At 48.3% G+C, this 12880-nt stretch overlaps 1 protein-coding gene and 1 pseudogene across 2 annotated transcripts in view; both read right to left on the bottom strand.

The window, feature by feature from the left end:
• Positions 1 to 12880, bottom strand: part of LOC311188227 (patr class I histocompatibility antigen, A-2 alpha chain-like) — a gene marked incomplete at both ends in the record, with an annotated part of 424961 nt that overhangs the window by 48819 nt on the left and 363262 nt on the right. Inside the window, 2 exons of the mRNA XM_084259377.1 lie at positions 9046 to 9321; positions 10543 to 10818. Coding sequence (XP_084115503.1) covers positions 9046 to 9321; positions 10543 to 10818 — 552 coding nt within the window. The remainder of the gene's footprint in view (positions 1 to 9045; positions 9322 to 10542; positions 10819 to 12880) is intronic.
• Positions 10843 to 12880, bottom strand: part of LOC311167633 (HLA class I histocompatibility antigen, alpha chain G-like) — a 59115-nt pseudogene continuing 57077 nt past the window's right edge. Inside the window, exons 6-9 of the transcript in view lie at positions 11601 to 11756; positions 11411 to 11463; positions 11034 to 11175; positions 10843 to 10940 (exon numbers count right to left, since the gene is read on the bottom strand). The product of the transcript in view is annotated as an HLA class I histocompatibility antigen, alpha chain G-like (transcript). The remainder of the gene's footprint in view (positions 10941 to 11033; positions 11176 to 11410; positions 11464 to 11600; positions 11757 to 12880) is intronic.

Raw genomic sequence — 12880 nt, 5'->3', positions numbered from 1 at the left:
CACACTGGCCCCGGGGAGCATTGGTGAGCAACTGGTTCATGGGGCTAGCCTACAGAAACTAGGAACATTAAGCCCCAGAAAAAGAAGCTGGTTTGAGGGTGTGGGGAAGAGACCAGGCAACCCCCTCTCCTGACTGTGTGTCTGCAGAACCAAGTCTTCTTAGAGGGTGGAAGGCACTGAGAATCATTGCCCTGAGGCACAGATGGGACCTCTTTCCCTCCAAAATAAGCAACTGGAGGGTGGGGATCCCCATCTACATATGCCTGCTGCTTACACATCAATTAATCCAGTGGAACCATTTGGTTTAATGTTTGACAGCGTGTAAGAAAGGAGCAAAGTGGGAGGATATGTGTTTAGTAAATGTAACAGGTGATAAGAGAATCAGGTTCCTGTGCCTGGGACCTTATCTTTTTGCTAGAATCCTCCTGGCAGATCAGGGGCATGGGGCCCCAGAGAAGGCACAAGGACAAAGCTCTCTGGCAAAAAGGACCTCACCTGGGACCCTGGGGCTCAGGGAAGAATGGACTTGCCAAACTTTCAAGTTGCGAAGCTTCAGACCAAGACCGGGAGAAGGCAGCTTAAACGTCTTAAACACAGTTTTTTTTTTTTTTTTTTTTTTTTTGGGCAGCTATGAAACATCCAATCACGTTGCACCCTGTTCTATGAGGAAACAGGGGTATCTCCTATTAGACCCGCCACATGATCAAGATCTGGGCATCCCCTCTTATCTACTACAACTCAGTTGGCTGAAACATAGACCAAAAGGTGGTCTATGGTGAGTGAACTTGAAATTTATCAGGACTGAGCCTGAGAAAATCAGTGCTATGGTTTTCTGAAATTGTCAAATGTCCTCAAAATAAAAGCAACTTTCCCTGCTAAGTTCCTGCAGTATTTATATTTGACCTTAATGATTATTCTGCTTGCTGAGTCCTTTTCTGCTTGCTTCTATCATTTTTCACCCTGCCATCCCTCTTTGCTCTATAACTGGACTGGGCTCAGACCTGTTGAAGTGAGAGAGAGTGTGACGCATGAAGGGTGCTATGCTCTGAGAGAATGACTTGACTGTTCTCACTTATAGACAGCAATCCAGGGAACAACACTAAGATGAGTCAGGCTGAATTTATTGGTATGGCTCATTGAGCAGAGCTTCTGCATTTAATGTTGCCATTTGGGGAGTTAGAAAGGCATTAAATCAGCATTAAATCCATGAAGGCTGAAAATCATATGGTTATCATAAATGATACAGAAAAGGGATCTGACACAATTCAACATCCACTTCTGACCAAACTCTTAACTAACTGGGTACACAGGGGACATACTTCTGTGTAATACAGGCCAGACATGAGAAGCCCACCACTAGCATAATACAGAATGATGAAAAGTTAAAAGTTTTTCCTCTAAAATCAGGAACAATAGAACAATACAAAATGCCCACTCACTCCATCCTTATTCAACTTAGTCTAGAAAGTGCTAATCAGGGAATTAGGCAAGAAAAAAAAGGCATCCAAATCAGAAAGGAAGAAGTAAAACTGCCACTATTTGCAGATGGCACACTATGTATAGAAACACTAAGGGTGTCTCCCCCAAACCATTAGAACTAATCAATTAAGTTGCAGGACACAGGGTTAGAGGGCTGGAACATTCAGGTTCATTCCCCAACCTCTGGGAGAGGTTCTGGGGTTGAGCTCAGTCACCAATGTCCAATGATTCAATTAAGCATGCTCACATATTAAAACTTCCAATAAAACTTTTAAACCATGTAGTTGGCAGAGGTATGGGGTTGGGGAGGTGGAAGGGATTAGTGGCGGTAGAATGGACAAAGGTGGGGAGAAGGTACTCCCAGGTAAACACAGAAGTGTTCAGAGATGTTATGCACAGCAGAGTGACTCTAGTTACTATAATGCATATTTGAAAGATACTAAGAAAATGAATCTTAAATATTGTCATCACCAGAAAAAAATTGTACCTGTATGTGCTGATGGGTGTTAACCAGACCTGTGGCAGTGATCATGTTGTAATACATACAGATGTCAATTCATAATTTTGTAGACCTGAATCGAATACTATGTCACATTCAATTGCATCTCAATAAAAAAAAAGTATGTTCAGTCTTTGCAAAACAAACAAAAAAATGACTTTTAGATCATGGGGCTCAGAGAGCTTCAGAATTGGGGGGACATGCACACTAACCATGGTGACAGAGGCTCTTGTACTTGGGATCCTTCCAGACCTCCACTGTACTCCACCACGTGCTCACTCAAGCACAGCATTTTCCAAAGTTCTAAGAATTACTCTAGCAAACTATCGAACTTGGGTGCCCCCTCAATTTGTAGACAAACTGAATGCTGTGCAGTGTTGACTGAGAGGATCGTCACTATGAAAAAGGGCTAATAAAGGAGCTTATTTTCAGTGTCAAAGCCAGGCTGCCTCAGGAGCAGGGCCAGTAGCACCCACTCTCCTGAGTTCCCAGTGTAACTTATAAGCCACTGCGAGCCGAGCCGTGTACAATAAAAACATCACCTTCCTTGTTCTACAGCAAAGTATTTGTTTTAGAAGCCAGTGTGTGGTAATTTTCTAACATCCTTAGGTAAGAGCTAGCTGAGTGCATTGTATTCATTTAGATTATCTTGGTGAGCAGATGCAATTATGTGTGAGAAATCCAAGAATTGGGTCATAAAATCTACATTTTAAAATAGGTTTTTTGCACAGATATCAATGGTTTCACTCACCTGTGGAATATAAAATAACCAAAAGTCAAATACTGTCAAAACATAGTAAGAATACATCTTGAACTAAGTGAATTAATACAATGGTCACCAGAGAGAACAGGAAGGAAGAGAGGGCGGGGAGGGAAGCAGAACGGGTGTGTGCACAGCTGGTTTGGTGGTGGGTGAGAGGAACATGTGCACATCTGGGAGAGCAAAAATGTAACCTCAAAATTAAAATGTATAAATCCAAAAAATAAAGTACAATGTCTTTTGTGGACATAAAGTTCTGTCCAAACATCCCATTTTTAAAAAAGATTTATTTACTTATGCATACAAGAGCTGGGGTGCAGACCAGAAGTGTGGATTCACCAGAGGATTCACCAGAGACAGAGTGGGGAACAGAACAGGCAGACTGACTGAAATACACTGCTGAGGGGAGCAGCAGGCGAGACAGGAGAGGTCTGCTGCACCATGTGGATAGCTCCCTGGCCAGCTGAGGTTCGAACCCGTGCTGCAGTGGCTGTGGATAGCTTCACAGTACTGTGCTTAGCCCCTTGCACCATCAGGGAGGCCCCCAACATCCCGCTGTTTATCCTTCCAGCAGCAGCAATATCGGGATTTGGAAATTACGGCGTGCTGGGTCTTCGAGGCTGCCTATGGGTCATCGTCACAGCTGGACTGCCCTATTTAGGTTGACTTTGGCCTCTGTGGTTTTTATGTATTCAAGACCCGGCTTCTGCTTATTTTTTTCCATGAGGTGACATAAGGATTGAATCATAGGACATACATCTGAAGTGAGCACAGTATTGTGGGATGGAGCCCTCGACTTGTGGCACCTGATGTGAACTCCAGGGAGTTGGTGTCAGAGCTGAGTTGAACTCCAGGAATGCAATGGGTATCAGAGAATTGATTGGAACAACTCTTGCCCCAAGGCAAGAGCAGTGTTGGGGCCTTAGCTACAGGGTCCACAAAGAGAAACTGAGTCAAAGTTAGCAAGTAAATCCCTATCATCTCATCCCAGGAGCAAAATATAAACGTTTACATGACATCTTTGGGTCTGCTGACAGCTGTTCATGGTCCGGACTTTGGGTGACACCACATCTAACTGAGGAGTGTAGGGTGGTGGGGTTTTCCTTGTTTCTTTAGCAAGTATTAGAGAGTCTCTACCCTCATACATTTTCATGTACAAGGAAATATAAATACTGATCTAGAACACCAGTGCTGATGGACCTGAGGGTTCTGATCCTAGTAAGAGATGGGCAGGGAGATGACATCTGAGTGATCCTCTCACCATCCCACAGTGATGATTTGTGAGTATAAACTGGAAAGACAAAGGTAGGACCCAATAAGATAAAATCAGGAGAATGAGTGGATGAATCATTTATTACTTGTTCTCCCAGACAAGCTTGAGTGCCTTTCAGTTACCAGGGAAAGTTCTAGTCTCACATTGTTGCTCCAAACATTGAAATTGTTGTTCTTGTACCGAACCTCACCCCCTGCACCTGAGCTCTCTTTCTACATTAGAAAATTCTACACAGAAGAAGTCTTGGGAGGAGGCAGGGGCCACCTTCCTCCATAAGAGAAGGAAACCTATTTTCTCAGTCTTGCAGGTGGACTCTGCTCAAGGCTCCACCAGCCAGTGATCACCTGCTGGACGTGGCAGCACAGAGAGGCTGGGACTGTGCAGGAGGCACTGGGCAAGGGCAGTGTCAGCAGCAACATTGTCCAGTTGTCAATTCATCAGTGATGGAGCCTGAGCTGCAGGGCCCACTGTGATCACAGGGGTGTCTGGTGACCTCTGTGTCTAGCAGCTGGGGCAGCTGTTCCTTGTGGGACTCGCCCAGGAAGACTGTGGTGGATTCTGTTCCTCGCTGTTAGCCTCAATTGTATCTTATGACTTTGCCCAATATAATATTAGACCACAATACTGTAGACAAATTTTTGATTCCATTGTTTGTTCCAAGAAGTCAATCTGGGAACAATTTCGGACAGCAGGCATTCCGGGTTCTCGGTATGCTGAACTGTGAACTGCTTCATAAATCTTCCACTTGACTATACCCACCTAAGTCCCAATATCACATCTCATAATTGACAACAGAATCCCTGTAAAGACCATCTTTTCTTTCTGAGGGAGAAAAATAAACATTTTTCAACATAGGTGTAGATCCCTTCCCATCTGGGCACTGTCTGATTTCTGTCCGCCATGGCTCCAAATCTAGCTGAGCACCAGCGTGTCTTGGAGAACTTCTTGAAATACTCAGGCACCTCCAAACCATCAGCTGAGAGTATAAGCTACAAAACCAAGGACTCGGCAGCTGAGCTGATACACAGCCATGTGGGACGCCTAAATGGCCTTTGCTACCAAACGTGTGTGATCAAGCCAGCACATCATCAGCATGTTATGAACACAGAATCTCAGGCTCCAAACTTTCTGAGATTTAACAAAATCCTTGGTGATTCCTGTGCACACTAGAGTCTTGGACTCCCTGGTCTACCTGCATCCCAGGCAATGATGAGCCGGTCAGCTCCTGGCATGGGGGCCGATGGGACTGCTCAGCAAGGCTGATGGGACTAGCCCAGTGGTCAGGGCCTTGTCCCTTCCCTTTTTATTCTCTTTGATAGTCATCACTCCTGTGGCAACTTCATTCATTCTTAAGGCTATAAATATCATTTAATGGCATCATATCCCATCTCCCAATGGCATCATCCAGCCCAGACATTTCTTCTTAACTCCCGACTCATCTAGCCAATCCAGCCACCTCACTTGCATTTCTTCTTCTTTTTTTTTTTAAATATTTATTTCTTTATTTATGCATACAAGAGCTAGGGTACAGGCCAGAGATGTGGGGGGTGAGAGGATTCACCAGAGACAGAGTGGGGAACAGAACAGGCAGACTGACTGAAATACACTGCTGAGGGAAGCAGCGGGCGAGTCAGGAGAGGTCTGCTATGCCATGTGGTTTGCTCCCTGTTAGCTGGAGATCAAAGTTGTGCTGCAGAGGCTGTGTACTGCTTCTCAGTGTGGTGCCTAGTCCCTTGAGCCACCAGGAAGGCCATCACTTGCATTTCTAATGGACATCCTAGCTTCACCATCTTTAAACTTGATGCCTGTTATGCCTCCCCCTCAAATATGCTTCTTTGAGAGCCCCCATCTCCACTGACAGCAACTACATCTTTCCACTTGCATAGTCCAACACAGGGGTGTCCTCCCTGAATCCTTTCTCTTATACCCTACATTTAATTTGTTAGAAAATGCTGTAAAGACCATCTTCAGAATGTATCCAAAGCCCCATCACATCCACTCTTCCCACTGCTCGCACTCATTGGTTTCCTACTGCTCCTCGGTGCCTCCCTCACCCTGATCCCACTTCTATTCTCAGCATGGAGCCCAGTGATCCTTTTAGAGAGGACATACCAAGTGCCTCCCTGCTCAGAACTGCCTTGTACCTCCCACCTTGCTCAGAGCAAAGGTCACAGCTTCTATATCCTCCAGGCCAGGCTCTGATCTCATCTCCATTACTCTGTGCTCTGCCACATAGGCCTCCCTGCTCTTCACACACACACACACACACACACACACACACACACACACACACACACACACACAGAGACACACCCTGCCCTGAGGGTCCCCTGCTGAAGGATCTTCCTCAGCCATCTCGTGGATAATACCTCACGTTCTTCAGATCTTTCCTCAAAGGTCACCTTCCCAGGGAGGCCATGTTTGCCACCCAATATAAACTGCTACCTTCCCTCCCCACGCCCACACTCTGGATCATCTTCCCCACTGCATTTTTCCACCCCTTCTACCACACTTTCCGTATTACCGTGCTTCTAGTATATAGTCTGTCTCTTCCCACAGAGCACATGGTCCACAAGGCCAGAAATTATTCTTTTTTTGCTTCAAAGTAAGTTATATCTCTACCACTCAAATTTCCATTCAAAGAATGACCAGTATAGACCACCCCCTGTAATGGAGATAGTGTCATTATTAATGTAGCCTCTGGCCACATACTGTTTTGTGGCAGTTACAGTACAATATTCACTCACGTGGATGTTGTGATGTGACATCGATGTGGCCTCCCCTTTTCTCCCAGGTGCTGATCACCCTCCTGTCCTCCATCTCTCCCTCCCACACCTACCCCCCTGCACACCGTGCTCACAAGTGTAAATATAACTCTCTTCAAAAAACAATGATCCTTTGCTTATGGTTACTATTTTCCAACCAAATATAAATCTAAACTAGACTCTGCTTTATAAATCATGAGTTTGGTTGGGAGCCAGCACTGGGGCTACCAAATCTAATGGCAGGGAGAGAGGATGGTGCGTGGGGCAGAATTCCACTTAAGATGAGAAATTATGGGATCCATCCTCTCTGCTGATTCCAGAATGTGGTTCCTTTGAGAGGTGGGGGAAAGAGTGAAAAGTATTCAAGTCCTAGAAAGAAGGTGAGAATCATGTGAGTGTGAGATTCATCTTTCCACGCCACAGAGACACCTGTGTGTGAGGCCACTCTACGCTCTAGGCCTGGTGGGGACAACAACACTGCTGTTGTCAGGACAGGAAAAACCCAGAGGGAATGAGAACAGCAGAACTTGCACACAAAGACAAGAATAGCCTTAATTTTCTATGGAATCTAAGGAAAAAAATCACAAATACCAAAAAGAGGGGCTGAAGGCCAAGTCTAACCTAAGTCTAGCTGACCCGGCCACATGAAGCCCTCACTTCCCATAGTCCCAGAGACAGGACAGGCCCTGGTGGTGTCTGAGTCCCTGTGATCACAGGTCCTGCTGGGACAGGTGCTACTAAGGGACAAGGACAAAGGAGCAGAGAGATGACCCCTGAGGAGTGACCAGTCAAAGTCCACTACGCACTGAGCCCCGATTGGACACAGGCCCCAACCCCCTCGGCTCCTACAGCCTCTCCCGCCCCCACCTGCACAGACTCAGCACAGCAAACCTGCAGTTCAGGCTGGTCCTCAGGACTTCTCTTTATTCTCAATTTTTAGGAATCTTCCTAATTAACCCATCACCCCCACATGACAAGGCAAGAAAAATAATTTCATATCTGGATTATTATTATTTTCAGTAGGGAAGTAATATTATTTCTCAGAAAAACACGATGTGCAGGCAGAGATGAAGTCAGCCATGCCTCTGCTGGAGCAGGAAGGTCACAGGTCAGTGTGGGGAGAGTCCTGGTGGGCAGGGCTGGGCCAGTCTCCCCACCTCCTCACATTATGCTAGTAAAAACAGAAAATTCAGATGCCATTTCAGCAGTGAAAAGTAGGGGATACTGAAGTCACAAAGTGGAGAAGAGAAGAAACCCTGCATCACTCAGTCCCCACAAGGTAGCTGTCTCACCCTATGAAAGAAAATAACCATGAACAAATTCAGGGAATCATGTAAGTGTTGACATTCTCAATAGTCCACTGCATCCTCAGAAGGTCCCCTTCACAGCTTCCCCATAACCTGGTCTCATCCTATCAGCCCCAGCTCCTCCTACGGCAGGCCTCTAAGGTCTCACCTTTAGGAGCCCTGGGCATTAGCACTACCTGGGGGGGGGGGGATCAAAACAACCTGATTAGAGCTGTGAGAGATGAGACCTCAGGAGAAAATGAGGAGGTGACTCACCCAGGGGCTCAGGGACCAAACCCTTGATCCACACTTACTTGGAGCCTGAGTGTAGCTTCCTCCTTGTCCACCTGTGGGAAGAAACATTCTGTGAAACCAGGAAGGAGTCAGCCCATGAAGTCCTAAAGGAATGACCAAGTCTGGACCCAGGGAATTTCTAGAATGTGACCGAACACTCAGAGTAGGAGCAGAAAATATGAACAAAGGAATTGAGGGGTGACTGGACCAACTGCCTCCTGGATAGAGTCTGTCCTTAACAGGCATGTTTACTGGGAATCATGTCCCTATCACCAGAAATATCGAGAGAAAGATTTATAATTCATTTCCATAAGTGCTTTACAAAAGACTTTTAACGATCAACTCTAGACTGGGCAACACAGTGTGGGGATGTTACTTCTCACTAACCTGGAGAGCAATTTGTACCTGGAACTTTAAAACGATAGTGGGAAGACACCCCACTCCCTTCCCTACCTGAGTGCTTCTTTCTCCACATCACAGCTACAGCCACTGTAACTCCAGCAAGTTTAGCTCCAAGAAGAAACAGGCCAGCAATGATGACCATGGTGAGGGCAGTGGACTGAGGAGGGGGCACTGGAAGGGAAGGGAAGGGGAGGCCCTGAGCCCCAGGCCTCGATATGATGCTCTGAAGGTCTCCAGAAGGGCTCCTGATGCCCCTGAGAAGCTCTGTGTCCCCTTTCCCTCCTTACCCCAAGTCAGGACTCGGGGCTCCAGCAGCCCCTCATGCTGCACATGGCACGTGTATCTCTGCTCCTCTCCAGAAGGCACCACCACAGCCGCCCACTTCTGGAAGTTTCCATCCCCTCCAGGCCTGGTCTCCACCAGCTCCGTGTTGTGGGTCAGGTCCTCCCCATCTCGCTGCCAGGTCAGGATGATGTCCGCAGGGTAGAAGTCCAGGGCCCAGCACCTCAGGATGACCTTATGGTCAGAGATGGGGAGGTGGGTCACATGTATCTTTGGGGGATCTGAGGGAGAAGCATCAAAAAATTAACACTTTGTGTTTCCATCATGGACACAAAAGCAGCCTCATGTGACCCTCAGAATGGATAGGACACCGGTTTGGAGGGAGGAAGCACAAACCCAGAAACCAGCCTGGTCTGGGTTCTCTGGGATAATCAGGTGAGAGCCCAGGGTAGGAGGATGCAGGTCTCTAAGGAGGAGAACACAGACTTTTGCTCCTGACCTGAGTGGAAGGTGAATGACACAGAAAATCAGGAGTCACATCCAAAATGACCTCAGACCAAAAACAAGACCTTGAGAGAGAAACTCATGGTTCCCAAGATGGCTGCTGGGTCAAAAGGGCCAGGTGAAGAGTGATTTCAGGGATGGTCTTGTTAGATATTTAGGGCAGTGAGGACAATGCCTAAAGAAAATTAAACACCCAATTATACCCAGGACCACAGAAGACTTTTGCCAGAGCTGAACAATCCCATGAACATCCAAGAAATTCCCAGAGGGGGGAAAGTAGTTCTTGCCCTTCACTCCCCAACCTACAAAGCACAAGGAAAGCTAGAAGCACCCAGAGAGGGGAATTTCTTGAGACTGGATAGTTTGTGGATAATAAGACATCTCCCCTATACAGGAAAAGCAATATCTGGAAAAAACCCAAATGCTCTCCCACCCCCAAGGGAAGAGCAGGGGGTGCTGGCTGACACCCAGGCAACTCATGCCCAACCTGCCCCAGCCTGCTCCTGGGCCATAAACCAATATCCCAACAGCACCTGTGCCGTGCACCCCAGGAAGGGATGGAGGGAGCAGTTATTGTACCCCATATATGACAAAAGCTCCCCACAATTCCCTGGCAGTTGTTTTTCCAAAGGATTCTCCCCACCCAAGTGCCTTTCCCTGAGAATCTTTTACTTCTGTCTCCAGATAAACTTTGCTGTCCTTCTGCTAAAGAGGTGGCTGTGAATTCTTCTCAAACCATAGTCAGGGACCAAGGAACCCCCAGATCCACAAACAGGTTTGGACCTGACAAGAGTCTCTTCACATTTGGAGAAACTGGATCCCTTAACTGTCCAGACAAAGTGGGGCCCTCTGGGCGCGTATCTCTCAGGTACAGAATATGAACCCGGGCAGACTCCTCCCTCCCCCACCAGAAAGCTGGTGTCATGGTGTGACTCTTGCTCCATTTTCCTCTTGCAGGGCGAGGTCTGGAGGCTTGGAGGGCTCCTGGCCCCTCTTACCTGAGCGCTGCAGCGTCTCCTTCCCTTGCTCCAGGTACCTGCGCAGCCACTGCAAGCACGTGCCCTCCAGGTAGTTCCTGACGCGCTCCGCCTCCCCGGCCGCCTCCCACTTGCGCCGGGTGATCTGCGCGGCCGTGTCCGCCGCGGTCCAGGAGCGCAGGTCCTCGTTGAGGGCCAGGTAATCGGCGCCTTCGTAGCCGTACTGTCTGTACCCGCGGAGGAGGCGCCCGTCGGGCCCCACGTCGCAGCCAAACATCCTCTGGAGGGTGTGAGAGCCTGTCCCCGCCCCGTCACCCCGCGTCACCCCGCGTCACCCCGCCCGCGCCTCCCGGGAATAAACTCAAACTGAAAATGAAAGTCCTGCGGGTTCTTCCCAGAGTCGAGGGTCCGAGGGGATCCTACAGCCTCGGGGTGTAGCTCAGATCCGGAAGGTGAAGGGTACCCGGCACGTGAGGGTGGGGTCGTGAGTGCCCCGGGCCAGCCCTGCTCACCTGCCACGCTCTGGTTGTAGTAGCCGCGCAGGATGCGCAGGTTCTCTTGGAAGATCCGTGCGTTGCCCTTTGAGGTCCGCGTCTCCCCCTCCCAGTACTCCGGCCCCTCCCGCTCCGCCCAGGGCGCCCGAGGCTCCATCCTCTGGCCCCGGGAGTCGCTGTCGAACCGCCCGAACTGCGTGTCGTCCACGTACCCCACGGCGATGAAGCGGGGCTCCCCGGGGCCGGGCCGGGACATCGCGGTGGAGAAATACCTCAGGGAGTGGGAGCCTGGGGGCGGGAGGGAGACCCGGGCTGAGCCTCCTCCCTGTGCAGGTTCGGGGTCCCAGGGAGATGAGGGGCGAGGGGCTCATAAGATTTATAAGGGGCGGCGGGACCAGATCTCGGGTACCAAGAAGACGGCGGGAGGTTGGGAGGGACAGAAAGGGATCTGGACACAGCGGGGCCCAGGGGTCACAACGGGTTGGCAGGGGAGGCCGCCCCTGGTGTCTTGGGCCCCTGCCTGCTTGGGGGTCCTCTTGATCCTCCCTCCAGCAGCAACTGTTTCCCTCCCAACCCCACACTCACCCGCCCAGGCCTCTGTCAGCACCAGGATCGCCAAGAGCAGCAGCAGGAGGGGCGGGGGCTTCATGACCCTAGTCTTAGGGGTCAGGGGCGCATCTGAGGTGGGTGCAGACTTTATAACTGGGGCGCTGGTGATGCTGCTCCGCTTCTCGAGAAAACCTCCAGGCAGTGGGAGTGAGAACGAGGAGGAGTCACAGGGCAGGGGCAGGAGGCCGCCACAGATGTGAGAAGAGGAAATGAAACTGCTGGGAGGCAGATCATCCCCCTGACACTGCCTTAGGGCTGAGACCCCAGAACCAAATCCTGGGACTTGGGTCTTTGCCTTGCCTGCTCCTCTCCTGCACGGAGACCTGGTCACACTGTCCCCCTGAGTTCCCAGAGATGGTTTCAGATTCTCTGTAGTCTCAGCAATAGTGAGGACCCCAAGTATAATTATGTTATGTGGGTTGTAGTTACTAATATTTTCTACACTAGGAATAAAACTGTTGTTAAAAATGCTATAATTTCGGGCCTTCCCTGGTGGCACAGCGGTGGAGCGCTGGGCTGCGAAGCTGCCCGCAGCGTCTGTAGCGCCGGTTCAATCCCCAGCACCGGGGAGGGTCCCACATGGCGCGACAGACCTCTCCTGTCTCGTCCGCTGCTGCCCTCAGCAGTGTACTTCGTCAGTCTGCCTGTTCTGTTCCCTGCTCTGGCTCTGGTGAATTCTCTCACCCTCCAGCGCTTCTGACTGTGCCCAGTGCTTGTATAAATAAATAAATAAATAAATAAATAAATAAATAAATAAATAAATAAATAAATAAATCTTTTTTAAAAATGCTATTATTTCATTTAGACTAATGTTAATTACATATTGGATATAAACAGAAAGTGTTTTTAACAAAAAAAAATCTACTTCTTATCAGTTGTATGGTATGCAAAGATTTTTTCCTAATAATCAGAGCATTAGAAAAGTGGGTATTTAATAGTTTATGTTTTTTCAAGTATGTTCCTTGCCCGTTTCATTAGAAGACAGATTTTAGTATTTTATTCTGCATTTTCCTGTTGTTTGGGTTGAAGTCTATGAAAAAATATATACAGCCTCACACACACATGCAGTGGTAGTATTTAATAACATTTTCAGATAATTAGGAATACTCAACTTTGATACTCAATTAAAACACTGTAAGTAGTAATTTCTCAAATGTTATCTGCAAGCCTGAAACAATATCATTGAATGTTTCCTATTGTTACATTCCAAAGGCCTCTGCTTGCAGATGGAAGTGATTTTTAAAAAATTGCCATTT

The sequence above is a fragment of the Talpa europaea genome (assembly GCF_964194135.1).
Source record: "Talpa europaea genome assembly, chromosome: 2".
Classification (NCBI taxonomy): domain Eukaryota; kingdom Metazoa; phylum Chordata; class Mammalia; order Eulipotyphla; family Talpidae; genus Talpa; species Talpa europaea.
This window is presented reverse-complemented; position numbering and strand designations above follow the sequence as displayed.